The 16,135-nt window shown below is 50.8% G+C and overlaps 2 protein-coding genes across 4 annotated transcripts in view; both read right to left on the minus strand.

Moving 5' to 3' along the window:
• The window catches only part of TMEM39B (transmembrane protein 39B), an 18,863-nt gene continuing 2,728 nt past the window's right edge, over positions 1–16,135 (minus strand). The window contains exons 2-10 of one of the 2 annotated variants that reach the window (XM_077189605.1): positions 15,895–15,965; positions 7,309–7,493; positions 4,773–4,992; positions 4,447–4,530; positions 3,618–3,772; positions 2,393–2,729; positions 1,439–1,626; positions 622–742; positions 1–406 (exon numbers count right to left, since the gene is read on the minus strand). In XM_077189605.1, the coding sequence (XP_077045720.1) occupies positions 170–406; positions 622–742; positions 1,439–1,626; positions 2,393–2,729; positions 3,618–3,772; positions 4,447–4,530; positions 4,773–4,992; positions 7,309–7,436 (1,470 nt within the window). In that variant the 5' untranslated portion in view covers positions 7,437–7,493; positions 15,895–15,965 and the 3' untranslated portion in view covers positions 1–169. Of the gene's footprint in view, positions 407–621; positions 743–1,438; positions 1,627–2,392; positions 2,730–3,617; positions 3,773–4,446; positions 4,531–4,772; positions 4,993–7,308; positions 7,494–10,263; positions 11,301–15,894; positions 15,966–16,135 lie in introns of those variants that run through there. The other variant, XM_054648182.2, reaches the window with a different exon arrangement.
• Positions 12,626–16,135, minus strand: part of KHDRBS1 (KH RNA binding domain containing, signal transduction associated 1) — a 22,811-nt gene continuing 19,301 nt past the window's right edge. The window contains exons 10-11 of one of the 2 annotated variants that reach the window (XR_013184998.1): positions 15,895–15,965; positions 12,626–13,944 (exon numbers count right to left, since the gene is read on the minus strand). The gene's annotated coding sequence lies outside the window, so the exon portion shown is untranslated. Of the gene's footprint in view, positions 15,966–16,135 lie in introns of both variants that reach the window. The other variant, XR_008535495.2, reaches the window with a different exon arrangement.

Consider the following 16,135-nt stretch of genomic DNA (forward strand, 5'->3'; position numbering starts at 1 on the left):
TTGTTGGGAGTAAAAAAATATGTTTTTTTTTTCTTTTCCTTTTAATTACATCAGTTATCAAAGAAAACGACGACAAAAAAAAAAGCAGTGGTAACAAAAATACAAAGCTCTGAGGGTTTCTCGTTTTTTGTTTGTTCTGTAATAGGCTGAGAGCATCAGTGCAATTGTTTTAATTTAACTTCTGCTCTGAGTCCCTGCTGGCAGCATAGGAGTAGGCTTTGCCCAGCACCAGGCGGTCCCGCAGCAGCTTGAAGAAGGCGTAGTAATTGCTGAAGAGGATCAGAGCCAGGGAGATCGTCTGGTGCCACTTCTCCGAGGAAATCAGCGAGTAGAGCTGGTAGAAGATGACAGCTCCTTCCAGCAGGACCAGGATGTTGAGGATTCGGAGGGGTTTGCTGAAAAAGAACTGTGGGAGAGCGGGGTGAGGCACGGGCGGGAGGGGAAAGCTTTGGGTGAGGATTCCTCTGGCTCTGGATGGAGTCACCCCTGTGGCACAGGACTGAGATCCCACCCTGGGCACTGAAACCCCCAGCTCCACCAGCCTGAGGTGTCCAGGCCAGCAGGAAGGAGCAGGATCCTGCTGAGGGACCCCTGCTGCCAGGAGGGACAGGGGGGGCTTACGTGGAATCGGAAGTGGGAGACGTCCGAGGGCACGGCCACGTTGTAGTGGCCCACGGCCTTGTAGACGTTCTTGCTGTGCTTCACCAGCACCCCCTGAGGCCACATGCACTCCTCAGTCCACCTGCAGGGAACAAGAGATTCCTTAATTCCACCTGTAGGGACCAAGAGGTGCCTTAACCCCACCTGCAGGGGACAGGAGATTCCTTAATCCCACCTGCAAGGGACAGGAGATGCCTTAATGCCACCTGCAGGGACCGACAGATTCCTTAACCCCACCTGCATGGGACAGGAGATTCCTCAACCCCACCTGCATGGGACCAACAGATTCCTTAACCCCACCTGCATGGGACAAGAAATTCCTTAACCCCACCTGCATGGGACAGGAGATTCCTTAACCCCACCTGCATGGGACAGGAGATTCCTTAATCCCACCTGCATGGGACAGGAGATTCCTTAATCCCACCTGCAAGGACCAACAGATTCCTTAACCCCACCTGCATGGGACAGGAGATTCCTTAATCCCACCTGCAAGGGGCACTGGGCTCTGCTGCCTCCCCAGCAGCAGTGAGGAGTACGGGAATTGTGCTCCCAGTTTGGAATTGTCACCGTGGCAGTGACAAATTGCAGGTAGCTGTGGCCAGGAGCAGCAGGCACCTTGCCAAAAATCAGCTCTGCCCTGGCAGGGGACAGTGCCCAGAGTGTTTGTGCTGCTGGATGTGTCAGCCAACAACTCTGCCCTCACTTTTCCCTGGTTTATTTAAGGCTGAGCTCCCCAGCCACCCACCAAAAGGGAAAACTCCAGGAGAGAATTCCTTACTGATGCTGCAGCACGTTGGAGCAGAGGGCTGGGTCCACCTTCTGCCAGCAGCCCAGGTGTGCTGCAGCTTTGTGGAGCAGGTCACAGTAGCGTGCAGGGAGCAGGTACTGCATGAGGATCACCGAGGTGCTGATGGAAACCAGCAGGAAGAGCTCACAGGACCAGCGTTTGTCGTAGTACTGAGTGTTCTGGGGGGACAGCAAGGTGGGACAGAGTTTGGACACTGTGGGACAGCCTCACCTGCCCAAGGTGTCGCCACACAAAGCACTCAGGCAGGTAAAACGAGGGCTCTGTGTGGAGCTGTTGATCCTGCCTGGAAAGAAGAACCCACGTGGGATGTGGGATGGAGAATTCCTGCAAAATATTTGTGCCATCAGCACCAAAAGCAGGGAGGCAGCTCCTGATGCTCAGCTGGTGGAGCAGCAGCTCCTCAGGCAACAGGGACAGCCTCACCACCAGACATTCAGAATTCAGTCACCACAAGCAAGGAACTGTCACCCCTCACTGTGCCACAATCACCACAAGCAAGGACTGTCACCCTCATTGTGCCACAGTCACCACAAGCAAGGACTGTCACCCCTCATTGTGCCTCACAAGCAAGGACTGTCACCCCTCACTGTGCCACAATCACCACGAGCAAGGACTGTCACCCTCATTGTGCCACAGTCACCACAAGCAAGAATTGTGACCCCTCTTTGTGCCACAATCACCAAAGGCAAGGACTGTGACCCCTCTTTGTGCCACAATCACCACAAGGAAGGACTGTGACCCCTCTTTGTGCCACAGTCACCACAAGCAAGGACTGTCACCCTCACTGTGCCTCACAAGCAAGGACTGTCACCCTTCATTGTGCCACAGTCACCACAAGCAAGGACTGTGACCCCTCACTGTGCCTCACAAGCAAGGACTGTGACCCTCACTGTGCCCCAGTGTCCCCTCCCAGCCAGGCCTCACCTTGACAAACCACACAGGCACGAAGGCCACGTAGTAGGCACTGAGCATGGAGCTCACCAGCACCTCCTTCATGCGCCAGTTGAAGTCCATCTTCAGGAACTCCACCTCGTTGCGGATCAGGTCCGGGGACAGGCAGCAGGCGTGGCTGGGCATGGCCTCCATGCCGTACATCTGCCTCGTGTGCTGCTTCCAGGTCTCCTTGAGCACTGTCAGGTAGTCCCTGCCCCTGGCTGTCACCTCCCCCGTGTCCCTGGGGCCAATGTTGGTCACCTGGGTGAAGAGCCCGGCCTTCCGAAAGTCACAGTTCAGCTGGAGGAAGGGGATGTACATCCCAAACCTGGAAAGGCACAGAGCTCAGGAGCTGCCTCCCATCCCACTGGGATCCCATCCCAAACTCCCCTGTGGGGTTCTGGAAAGGCACAGAGCTCAGGAGCTGCATCCCATCCCAAACTCCCCTGTGGGTTCTGGAAAGGCACAGAGCTCAGGAGCTGCCTCCCATCCCAAATTCCCCTGTGGGGTTCTGGAAAGGCACAGAGCTCAGGAGCTGCCTCCCATCCCACTGGGATCACCATCCCCAATTCCTCTGTGGGATTCTGAGCTGGATGAGTTCAAGGTTTGGAGCAACCTGGGATAGTGGAAGGTGTCCCTGCCACTGCTGAATGATCCAAACCGGTCTGGGATTCCATGATTCCAAAGGGAAACTCCCAAAAAGAGCTCAGAGCTCAAACACAGGCAGCAAATCTCTGGAGATGTTTCCCCTTGCAGCAAATCCCTGCGGATCTTTCCCCCTGCAGCAAATCTCTGAGGATATTTCCTCCTGCATCTACCAGGGAGGAGGGAACTCTTTCCACTCCCAACATTTCCTTTTGATAAGTACCAAAACCCAGGAGCTGTTTGAATCCCTTCACCTGGCAGAGGAGCCCAGGAACAAAGAGAAAACAAAGCCCTGAGTTTTGTGAGGGCCATGGAAAAGCACACAACCCTTTTCATGAGTAACAATTAATGCTGGCATCAAGCTGAAAGGGGGCTGAGTGTCACAGATGTGTCCTGCCACCATGGAATGTGACACAGCAGGAGGGAGAGGTGCAGGGTAAACTTTGTGTCCATGCGCAAGCCCAGGTTGCTCCAAGCCTTGGAGACTCCCAGCTCAGAACCCCAGAGGGCTGCAGGGAGCCTCCCCCTGGATTTTGGGGGGCTGCCCCATCCCTGAGGCAGGGATACTCACGGGTAGCACAGGAAGAGGAGGTTGAGGAAGGAGTAGGTCCTGAAGAGGTGGATGATGGAGCGACACAAACTCCAGCCCGTGCCCGTGAGCACGGCGAAGCGAGTGAGCACCAGGAAGATGGAGCGTGGCAGGGAGACTTTGCCACTCTGGGAAGCCTGTGGGACACAGGGCACAGCTGGGCACAGCTGGGCACAGCTGGGCACAGCTGGGCACTCCCTCTTCTTAAAGGAGAAAATGCTGTGTAAAACCATAGCTAAGAAGGAAATGGCAGCGCGCAGCTGACACCAGGACAGGGAGGGTTTCTGGGGAATCTGGGCTCTCCAAAACCTCTGGAATCTGGGCTTCATTCCTCAGGGAGTGAGGAGAGATTCCAGGTGAGGTCTGGAGGGTTTCTGGGGAATCTGGGCTCTCCAAAACCTCTGGAATCTGGGCTTTATTGCTCAGGGAGTGAGGAGAGATTCCAGGTAAGGTGTGGGAGTCAGCAGTGCCCAGCACACTCTCCTGGCACTGCTCCCCATGGGATGCTGCCACAGTGAGCATCCCTGGCTCTTCTCTAGGGAGGGCTGGAGTGATGGAGAGAGCAGGAAAAGAGGCAAAAGGGAGGAGGGAATCAGTCACTACAGTCTGGCTGAGACAGAAATTCAGAGTCAGAGAAGGACACAGACCCAGCAGGTCTGGGGAGCTCAGTTCTGTTCTCTGCTCCTCCAATTCCCCTGGGATTCTGACCTGGGAGCACCACAGAGGTTTTTAGGGAAGGATGGAGGGGTTTGGAATGGCAAAAGGGACCCAGAGCTTTACAGATCTCCTGGAGGGAGAGCCCTGACTTTACCTCCTTGACGACAGCACCGATGAGGCGCCGTGCCAGGACGATGGTTGTCACCGTCAGCACGTTGAAGTCAATGAGGTGAAAGTTCTGTGGGGACAAAACCAAAATTACTCCATTTCCATCAGCACCAGGAACCCACATTCAACACAGAAATAGTCCCAGATTATTCTCTTTGGAGAATCTCTCTTCCAAGAGAATGCCAAAAAGACAACCAGAGCCCAAAATGCGGGAAATGGAGAGATAATGTTTTATCAAACATTATCTCTAAAGCTTTAGATTCAGTGACCCAAGGGACAGCCTGGGAGCTGCAGCTGCCCTTTGGTGCTTACCAGGGAGGTGTGAGAAGGAGGGTGGGAGGGTGGGTACCACCACACTGTCTTGTAGATGTTGATGTAGTGGACGAAGAGGGCGACGAGGTGGCAGAAGAAGAGCTGCAGCTCGAACAGGACGCTCCTCTCCACGGGCAGCTCGGGGATCTTGCAGTGCCGCAGGGGGACCACGGTCTGAGCTGCCAGAGGGGGGCTGGACAGGCCTGTCCCCGAGCCACTCCTGCCAGGGGGAGCCAGGAGTGAGCAGGGCAATGTCCTCCAGCTCCCCCCACAGCTCTGAGGTTGATGGGGAAACTCATGCTGTGGGCGGCTGGAACAAATCACAAATCTCAGGCAGATGTGAGCAGGGGTTTGCCCACACAAAGGAATATTTGGGACATCTGGTGTTAAATCCCCTGTGTGTGACCGTGTTCACAGGGGTTCTTGGATGAGGGAAGAGATGAGAATGTTGACTCCATGTTCAGAAGGCTGATTTATTATTTTATGATATATATATATATATATTACACTATAACTATACTAAAAAGAAATGGAAGGGAAAGGTTTGCTCAGATGCTAACTAAGCTAAGAAGAGAAAAGAAGAGGATGATAACACAGGCAGCTCTCTCGGACTCTGGGCCAATCCCAGATGCACCTGCTGCATTCCACAGCAGCAGATAACCATTGCTTACATTCTGTCTCTGAGGCCTCTCAGCTTCTCAGGAGGAAAAATCCCAAAGAAAGGATTTTTAGTGGAAATATGTCTGTGACACCTGTGCTGTTCAGAGCCAGGGTTGAGCAGGGCAATGTCCTCCAGCTCCCCCCACAGCTCTGACATTGGTAGGGAAACTCAAGCTATGGGTGGCACAAATCACAAATTTCAATCAGATGTGAGCAGGGGTTTGCCCACACAAAGGAATATTTGGACCCAGGACATTTGATATGAAATCCCCTGTGATGTTCAGAGCCAGGCTTGAGCAGGGCAATGTCCTCCAGCTCTGAGTTTGATGGGGAATTGATTGAGCTATCGGTGGCTGGCACAAATCACAGATTTCAATCAGATGTGAGCAGGGGTTTGCCCACACAAAGGAATATTTGGACCCAATTTAATTGATATGAAATCCCCTGTGTTGTTCAGAACCAGGGTTGTGTTGTGCTACTCAGTGGCTCTCTCAATTAATTGGAGGCTTTCAGAGCTCAAGCTGGTGTTTACATATCTAAGAGTGCTTGAACATGAAAGGCAGAGCAATTACACACAAGCCCTTGTTCATTCTTCACCTTCTGTTCACCTGAGGAGGAAAAACGAGTTTAGCCAGAGGAGCCTCTTCCTGTGTGAGCAGGCACAGGATCCCAGACTGATCCCCTGCATCAAAGGGAATTAATATCTCCAAGATTGAGCTGCAATCTCTAAATAAAAACAGGCAAAAGAATCTGGGTGTGGGCCTCAAAGGAACTGCAGAGCACAAAGTGTCCCTGTAAACCCCCAAATTAAATTGTGGATCCAGGGGGATGCAGGGGGATCAGGCCATGGTTTAAAACAGCAGATGGAGAAGCTAAAACAAGGCCATGAGTGAGGGGAAACCTGAGGAGTCTCCCTGAAATGCCCAGATTCCCAAAGTGAGGGTGATTCAGATCCTCAGGACTGATAAACCACGGAATCACAGAGTGCTTTGGGCTGGAGGGGACAGCAAGGATCACCCAGGCCATGGGCAGGGACATCCTCCCCTATCCCAGGCGGCTCCAAGCCCCACCCAGGTCAGAGAATGGGATGAGATTTAAAATCAGGGAATGGGATGGGCTTTAAAATCAGGGAATGGGATGAGATTTAAGATGAAGGAATGGGATGAGTTTTAAAGTGGAGGAATGGGATGAGCTTTAAGATCAAGGAATGGGATGAGTTTTAAGGTTGGGGAATGGGATGAGCTTTAAAATCAGGGAATAGGATGAGCTTTAAGCTCAAGGAATGGGACGAGCTTGAAGGTCAGAGAACAGGACAAGCTTTAAGGTCAGGGAATGGGATGAGCTTTAAGCTCAAGGAATGGGACAAGTTTTAAGATCAAGGAACGGGATGGTCAGAGAACGAGATGAGCTTTAAGCTCAAGGAACAGGACGAGCTTTAAGGTCAGGGAATGGGATGAGTTTTATGGTTGGGGAATGGGATGAGCTTTAAAATCAGGGAATAGGATGAGCTTTAAGCTCAAGGAATGGGACAAGCCTGAAGGTCAGAGAATGGGATGAGCTTTAAGATCAAGGAACGGGATCGTCAGAGCTTTAAGCTCAAGGAACAGGATGAGCTTTAAACTCAGGGACTGGGATGAGTTTTAAGGTTGGGAAATGGGACAAGCTTTAAGGTTAGGGAATGGGACGAGCTTTAAGCTGAAGGAACAGGATGAGCTTTAAGGTCAGCGAATGGGACGAGCTTTAAGACCAGAGAACGGGACAAGTTTTACGATCAAGGAACAGGACGCTCCGAGAATGGGACAAGCTCTAAGCTCAGGGACCAGGACAGGAGCTCTGTCAGCAAGGACCACGAGGAAGCCCGGCCCCGGTGCCGTACCTGGTGCGGGAGCGCACGCCGGTGACCGAGGAGCCCGAGGAGTGGCCGGTGGCGCCCGCGGCCCCGGGCTCGCACAGCGGGGTCCGGCAGTAGGAGCTCCTGTTGGGACCCCGGCGTCCCCCGGCCATGCCCGGGACTGAGGGGGGTCCTGGCTGCTCACTGCGGGCTGGGCTCGGCCCCCACCACTGCAGGGACACACGGACAGGGGTGTAATTAGCGGCGATTCATTGGCATTTGTCATGGAGCCTCGCTGTCACCACCCCGTCAGTCCCAGTTTCCCCAAATTCGAGTTTTGGAGCCCCTTGCTCCAGGATAACCCAAATTTTCTCCACATTTGATTTCTGGAGCCTGTCGCTCCAGGATAATCCAGATTTCTCCAAATTTGATTTTTGGAGCCTGTCACTGCAGGATAACCCAAATTTCTCCACATTCGATTTTTGCAGCCCATCGCTCCAGGATGATCCAAATTTCCTCCAAATTTGATTTTTGGAGCCCCTTGCTCCAGGATAACCCGAATTTCCCCAAATTTGATTTTTGGAGCCTGTCGCTCCAGGATAACCCAAATTCCTCCAAATTTGATTTTTGCAGCCTGTCACTCCATGATAACCCAAATTTCCTCCAAATTTGATTTCTGCAGCCTGTCACTCCAGGATAATCCAAATTTCTCCATATTTAATTTTTGGAGCCTGTCGCTCCAGGATAACCCAAATTTCCCCAAATTCGATTTTTGGAGCCCCTTGCTTCAGGATAACCCAAATTTCCTCCAAATTTGATTTTTGGAGCCCATCGCTCCAGGATAACCCAAATTTCCTCCAAATTTGATTTTTGGAGCCCATCACTCTAGGATAACCCAAATTTTCTCCAAATTTGATTTTTGGAGCCTGTCGCTCCAGGATAACCCAAATTTCTCCACATTTGATTTTTGCAGCCCATCGCTCCAGGATGATCCAAATTTCCTCCAAATTTGATTTTTGGAGCCTCTTGCTCCAGGATAACCCAAATGCCTCCAAATTTGATTTTTGGAGCCCATTGCTCCAGGATAACCCAAATTTCTCCATATTTGATTTTGGAGCCCATTGCTCCAGGATAACCCAAATTTTCTCCAGGATAATCCAAATTTGCTCCAGGATAATCCAAATTCGCTCCAGGATAATCCAAATTTCTCCACCTATTTTTTTCCTCTGTCTCTCATATTTCCCCAGGTCAAGGATGCAAAATCAGGGAGCTCCAGCCTTGCTGAGGTGCTGGGAATTTGTCACTTTACAAGGAATTCCATCTGCACCCCTGTGGTGGAATCATCAGGGTGTGTGGTCACTCCTGTTTTCCATATTAATTAGCATTTCTTATGGAGCATTCCAGGCCTCACTGTCACCAGGATAATCCCAATTTCCCCAAATTTAATTTCTGGAGCTCGTCGCTCCAGGATAATCCCAATTTCTCCGAATTTAATTTTTGGAGCTCGTTGCTCCAGGATATTCCAAATTTCTCCACCTATTTTTTCCCTCTGTCTCCCACATTTCTCCAGGTCGAGGATGCAACCTCTAGGAGGGGTTGAGAATTCATCACTGTACAAGGAATTCCATCTCCATCCCTGTGGTGTCATCCCTGTTTTTCAGACTCGAGACATGCTCAACAACTGGCCCCAAAAATTCAGAAATTTGGGATATTTTGGTATCGTTTTGTGTTGGAACTGAAGGTTACGGCTTTTTAAAATTGTTATTTTATTTTTGCCTTTTTAAGATGGGGAAAAAAAAGCACATTTTTAGGGTATTTGCTTTTTTATGTTTTGATGGCACTGAGGTCAATGGGGTGAGTCCAAATTCAGCTTTTCCAGTGCTTGTTTGCCACACACAAAACTCATCCCAAGCTTTTTCAAACTTCCTCTGGATCCTGTTAACCTCAGGAGAATCCACACCAGCGATAAAAAAAAATCCCCATTTCCAAGTGAAATCTGAGCTGTGAGGGAAACTCAGGCACATTCCTTCTCCTGGTGGATCATTTCCAGCTTTGGAATTTGCATCTGGAGCCACAGAATGTGTGCTGGAGGTTTAGAAACCGATCCCAAGGGAGTTTTAAAGAGGATGTTTTAAAGCTGAGCTCGGGAGTTCTCCAAAATCCCCGTCCTGGAGCTGGATCTGGAGGGAGCTGCTGATTTTAGGAGATGCTGGGATGGTTTTGGGGAACTCTGGGAGCAGTGGAAGCTTTGAGGGCAAACAATGGGGGGAATTTGGGGTCCAGGAAGGAGCCACGAGGCTCCAGGAGAGAAACTGGAAATGTGGGGGCTGTAAAGGGAAATTTGGGGGTAAAATTTGGGGTCTGGGGGAGCAGCAGGGGCTGTGCAAGGGAAATGTGGGAGCACAGGTGGGGCTGCAGGAGAACACTGGGGGCCACAGGAACTCTGAGGGAGAAATTTGGGGGCACAGGTGGGGCTGCAGGAGAACAATGGGGACCCCAGAAGATCTGAGGGAGAAATTTGGGGGCTCTGAGGAGAGCACTGGGAGCTCTGGGGGAGCTCCGAGGGAGAATTTTGGGTGCACTGGTGGGGCTGCAGGAGAACACTGGGGATCCCAGGAGCTCTGAGGGAGAAATTTGGGGGCACAGGTGGGGCTGCACAAAAGCTGAGAGGGCCCCTGGTGCTCTGAGGGCACACCGGGACCCTCAGCAGCTCTGAAAACCCCACCGAGCTGCTCCGGACCCGCCCGGGAGCGCCACGGAAGGCTCCGTGAAGGTTCCCTGAGCGCTCCCCGAGCCCGCGGGGCTTTGAGGGGCTCCGGGCGAGGCCGCGGCGCGGGAGCCGCCCCCCTCCTCGCGGCGGGGCGGGGCGAACCGCGGGGCTCTCCCGCGCTCCGCCCGCCGCCCGGGCCGCTCCCCGCCGGCTGCCGGGCGGGTTCCCCCCCCCAGCCCGTTCCGCCTGTTCCCCCCCGGCCGCGCTGCCCCCGGCCCGGCCTCCCTCACCCATCGCCGGCCGCCGCTCCGCCTGCGCCGGGCACAATATGGCGGGCGGGGCGCGACGGCGGCCGGCGTGGGACAAGCTGGTGCGGGGCGCGAACGCGCAGAAAGCCACGCCCCCTTTGCGTGTGGCCGCGCCCATCGGGCCACGCCCATCGGGCAGCGCGGTGTCAGCTCCCGGTGTCACCTCCCGGTGTCACCGCTGCCAACGGCAGCAATCGCAGTCGCCCGCTATCCTGGCAACCCGTTATGGCAGGGGATGAGTAATCCCTGGCACCTGCGCGGCTCCACCTCCGCTCCTGGAGGGGTTTCAGCATCTCTGCAATTTTGGGGTTTTTTTCCCCAATTATTTGCTGGGCTTTGTGGGGTCGGTGCTTCAGCACTGATGGTTACACAAAGATGAGAGGCAGCCCTGCCTATGCTGGAGGAAAATCGGTCCTGGAATGAATGGACTTGCAGAAAGACAAAATTTGCTGGTTTTTTGGTATTTATTCTTTTGGCTGGTTTGGAGTGTCCAGCCCTGGAGGTGTCCAAGGAGTGACTGGTCACAGAGCTTGGAGGGCTTTTCCAACTTAAATTGATTCTGGGACTGTGGAAAAGCATCAAAAATCAGGAGTGGCCACACACCTGATGTTTAAGGGAATCCTCTAAAGGTACCAGGATATCCCTAAAAACCCAGTCTGGCCAAAAAATGTATCTGGAATGTGATGGATGAACCTTTTTTGGTCCAAAATCGGTGATAAAATTCCAAATTCAGCAGTAAAATGAACACCTCCATCGGGAAACAGTTTATATTTCAGTTTTCCAACAGGCAGCTGGAGATCCAGGGGAGTTCCCAGGATCCAAGGGAGGCTCTGGTGTTCTCCAACACTCCCAAAAAAAAACCTGGCAGATTCCCATTTTCCGCTCACAGCAAACAGAGCTTGAACCGATCCTCTGGAATCAGCTCCCTCTTGGCAAAAGGAGCAAAAGGAGCGCGGAAAAACATTCCCATGGAAACATATGGAGGGCTCAGCTGAGCTGTGCTCACACCAGGGAGATTCCTGAGGGGAAAAATGAGGGAAAAACATCTCCATGCCAGCTGGGAGCCCCCTGGACACTGCCCAGCCTGCAGGAATTCCACCCACGGCTCATCCGAGGTGATGGAGTTTGATCCATTGAGGAGAAATTCCCTGATCCATGGAGGAGAAATATCCTTAACCACGGAGGAGGAATTCCCTGATCCATGGAGGAATTCCCTGATCCATGGAGGAGAAATTCCCTGATCCATGGAGGAATTCCCTGATCCATGGAGGAATTCCCTGATCCATGGAGAAATTCCCTGATCCATGGAGGAGAAATAACCACGGAGGAGGAATTCCCTGATCCAGGGAGAAAGAATTCCCTGATCCATGGAAAAGAAATTCCCTGATGCATGAGGGAGAAATTCCCTGATCCATGAAGGAGAAATTCCCTGATCCATGAGGGAGAAACTCCCTGATCCATGGAGGAGGAATTCCCTTATCCATGGAGGAGAAATTCCCTGATCCACAGAGAAGAAATTCCCTGATCCATGAGGGGGAAATTCCCTGATCCATGAGGGAGGAATTCCCTGGTCCACGGATGAGAATTCCTTGATCCATGGAAGAATTCCCTGATCCATGAGGGGGAAATTCCCTGATCTATGAGGGAGAAATTCCCTGATTCAGGGAGAAAGAATTCCCTGATCCATGAGGGAGAAATTCCTGATCCATGAGGGAGAAATTCCCTGATTCAGGGAGAAAGAATTCCCTGAACCAGGGAGGAGAAATTCCCTGATCCAGGGAGGAGAAATTCGCTGATCCATGGAGGAATTCCCTGATCCATGAGGGGGGAATTCCCTTATCCCTAGAGGAATTCCCTGATCCATGAGGGAGGAATTCCCTGAGAAATTTTCCTCCCCAAAGCTCCAGCTGGAGCATTCCCTGCTCTCCTCCTCCTCCAGGGTCTCTCCAGGCTGCTGGAATCCCCCTGATCCCAAATTTCCTTTGGGAGAGCAGCAGGAGGGCTTAAGGAGGTAAAAATGCACATTCCAGCTGTTTTTTGTTTTTTTTTTTTTTTGTTTTCCTTGGCTCTGCTTGTGGCAGATGCTCTCATCTAAAATTCAGATTTGTCCCGATCCGGACAGGGAATCCAGCTGTGCTCTCCAACTCTGCTGATCCAAGCTGGAATTTTGGAGGTAAAAGATCAAAACCACTGTGCCTTCAGTGAGGCTGGGAGATAAAAAAAAATCCCAGAAATTCCCATCCCTGGAGTGCTGGGACAGTGGAAGTGGCCCTGCCATGGCACTGGAGCAGCTTTGAGGTCCCTCCCACCCCGGAGCATTCCCTAAATCCATGATTCCATCGAATGAAGCTCGCAGCCACTGGCTTTATTGAAATAATGCAAACAGAAAATGGAAGGCAGGGGTAAGGAAGGGGCAGGGGGTGAGGCTCCTTCCAGGAAAAGCTGCTGGGGACACCTCTGGAATTCCAGCTGGAGCGTTTTCCTGGGATTCGCTCCTCACAAAGGACAAAATCCAGGTTTGGGCCAGCTCAGAGCAGGGCCAGGCTGGGGTTTGATACCTCAGGGCTGCACTGGAGGAGCTGCTCCCACTCAGGGAAAAGGCCTGGGTGCCACCATGATATTCTCTAAAAAATCCCTTTGCCAGGATTTTTCTCCTGAGAAACCTCAGAAAAAAAATGTAAACCATGATTATCTGATTGCTTGGAATGTGGTCTGGAGGTTACCAACAAGTGCATCTTTGATTGGTTCCATGTTAATTTTTGTTAAATTAATGACCAATCTCAGGCCAGCTGTGTCAGACTCTGGTCAGTCACGAGTTTTTATTCTCATTCTTGTTTAATCTTCTGATGTCTCTTTTTTTCTTTCTTTAGTGTAGTTTTAGTATATATATTTAGTATTTAGTAGATATACTAGTTTTAGTATATAATTTTCTTTTAATATAACATCATAAAATAATAAATCAGCCTTCTGAGAACCTGGGGAGTGAAATCCTCATCTCTCACCTCACAAACACCACAGCAGCCTGGGAAGATGGGAATGCTGAGCCATGGAGCAGGGGGCTGTTCCCAGCCTGACAAAACCAGGATTTTGTTGGGAAACACTTCCAGAGATGTGAACAGAGCCAAGAACAACGGGGGATTTTCTCTGGATCGGGGTCTTGCCCAAAATCCTACAAATAACAAGATGTGGATGGGAAAACAGGGAGAGGAGGAGATCCCTGGCACTTGGGAGCAGAATTCCAGCAGGAGAGGGAAAGTTCTGCAGGTAACTGAGGTGACTCAGGCTCCCAGGAATCTCCATCCCTCCCAAATCCCTGCCTCACCCCGCAATGTTTGGCTGCTTCTGAAGCTGAGGGGTTTATTTTGGGATCCCAAATGAGCTCTGGCAGCCTCCAGGGCTAAATCCTGCCTGGAAAAGTGCTGGGAGAGGGAGGGAAGGAAGGAGGGAGCTGTCTGATCCAAGGGATGTTTGCAAAACACTCCCAAGCACATCCAGTTATTCCAATATTTTCACATTTCCATCCTTTCCCCATCAGCATCCCACAAAAAGCAAGGCACGAGCTGGGTTATTGCACAGGCAGCACCACAAGATCCATTTGGGAATAAATTGCTTGCTAAGAGATGATCTCTATCAAATCTTTTCCACTTGATCTAAAAGCTGGGCCTATTTAGGAGAGAAATGGGAGAGATTGGTGCATTGCCATAAAAAATTGATGCTCCAGTTCCACGGGAAATGAAGATGGATTTGATAAGCACAAATCCAGGCCTGTTATCATTTCCCTCCTGCCAGGAGGGAAATTCAATTTTCAGGGAATTCAGGGTGAACTCCCTTCTGAAGCATTCCCACAAATTGGCTTTTCCCTGCTCCTGATGCTCCTGAGGTAAAAGAGAGCTTTATAATCCCCTATAAAATTAAGATTTATCCTTTTATGTCCCGTGCTTCGGTTGGATTTGGGCTTTTCCAGCATTTCAGGGGTGGATTCCTTGGTGGTTTTAATTTGTGGAGCTCAGATTTCCAGGGGCAGCATTTTGGAATCCCATAAGGAAAGGGGATGAAGGAATTGTGTCCTTGCTGATGTGATCATCTCCCCACCACTCCCAATCACCCAGCAAAGAGATTTTTTTTAAGGGAAATTCAATTTTCACATGCAGGAATTCAGGGTGAACCCCCTGCTGCAGCATTCCCACAAATTGGCTCTTCCCTGCTCCTGATGCTCCTGAGGTAAGGGGGGTTCGTTTGGGAGCTTTATAATCCCCTAAAAAATTAAGATTTATCCTTTTATGTGCCCTGATTAGCCGGGATTTGGGCTTTTCCAGCATTTCAAGGTGGATTCCTGGGTGATTTTTATTTATGGAGCTCAGATTTCCAGGGAGCTCAGATTTCCAGGGGCAGCATTTTGGAATCCCATAAGGAAAGGGGATGAAGGAATTGTGTCCTTGCTGATGTGATCATCTCCCCACCACTCCCAATCATCCAGCAAAGAGATTTTTTTTAAGGGAAATTCAATTTTCAAGTGCAGGAATTCAGGGTGAACCCCCTGCTGCAGCATTCCCACAAATTGGCTCTTCCCTGCTCCTGATGCTCCTGAGTAAAAAGGGCTCATTTGGGAGCTTTATAACCCCCCTATAAAATTAAGATTTATCCTTTGATGTCCCATGCTCAGCTTGGATTTGGGCTTTTCCAGCATTTCAAGGTGGATTTTTATTTGTGGAGCTCAGATTTCCAGGGCCAGCATTTTGGAATCCCACAGGGAAGGGGATGAAGGAATTGTGTCCTTGCTGATGTGATCACCCCACAACCACTCCAAATCATCCAGAAAAGAGATTTTTTTTTTAGGGAATCATCCCCTCTGCTCCATCCCTGAAAATGCTCCAGGTTAGAGCAACTTGGGACAGGGAAAGGAATCCCTGCCCATGGGAATGGGGTGAGATTAATCTAAATCACCAAGCAAACAACCATCAAAAGCTTTCCAAATTCAGATTTCTGGCCCCAAACCGCTTTCAGCAACTTCCAGGGGGTGCAAAGCAACTTCTTTTGTCTTTTTCATATTTTAAGAAATAAATTTAAGCTTGACAAGCTCAAAAAATTTTTTGTTTTGTCACGAGAATTACCAGAAAAAAACCCCACCATTTTTTAGGGTTTGAAAGCCCCAAAAATCACCGTGGGGAGATTCCCTGGCAGGATTCCATCAAAGCCACATCCCATAACAGAGGCTGTGCATGAGAACTGGGAGGGGTGGGAAGGGGCAAGGAAACCTCTGCAGCCTGGAATTCTTCCTGGATTTCCCTGAATTGTGGCCTCCAGAGGGAATTCCTTGAGCATGGGGGAAAAAATATCCCAAAGTTTGGGAAGCAAAGAAGCTTCCAGAGCTCCCATGAAATTCCTGCGTGCCAAAATCCCTTAAAATCCCCCCCAAAAAACCTCAGCTCAGGAGCCTCCTCCACGCTGTGACCTCAGGGGAGCAGCTTTCCCCTTTTGGTTTTTTTGGTGTGGATCCAAGGAGAGGAAAAAAAAAGAAATAAAAATTGGGATTTAGCAGCTCAGATGGTGCCACCCCCACGCTGGGAACTCAACAAGGGGTTGTAAAAAAATCCCCCAAAAGTCCAAACTCACCCAGCTGGTGCTGGCCCTGCTCTTCCTCCTCCTCCTCCTCCTCCTCCTGTTGAGTCACGGGCCCCCAATTCCTGCAAATCAAAGGAAAGAAAATTGTGAGGATCCTCACAAAGAGATAGCAAGGAAAAAAAAATTAAAATAATAAAAAAAGGAAAAAAGAAAGAAAGGGATTCCTGCATGCAATTACACATGAAGGAAAAACATGCAAGTTCAGCTGAGCTATGGACATTTCACAGGAAAC

Source organism: Agelaius phoeniceus, chromosome 22, assembly GCF_051311805.1.
Source record: "Agelaius phoeniceus isolate bAgePho1 chromosome 22, bAgePho1.hap1, whole genome shotgun sequence".
NCBI lineage: Eukaryota > Metazoa > Chordata > Aves > Passeriformes > Icteridae > Agelaius > Agelaius phoeniceus.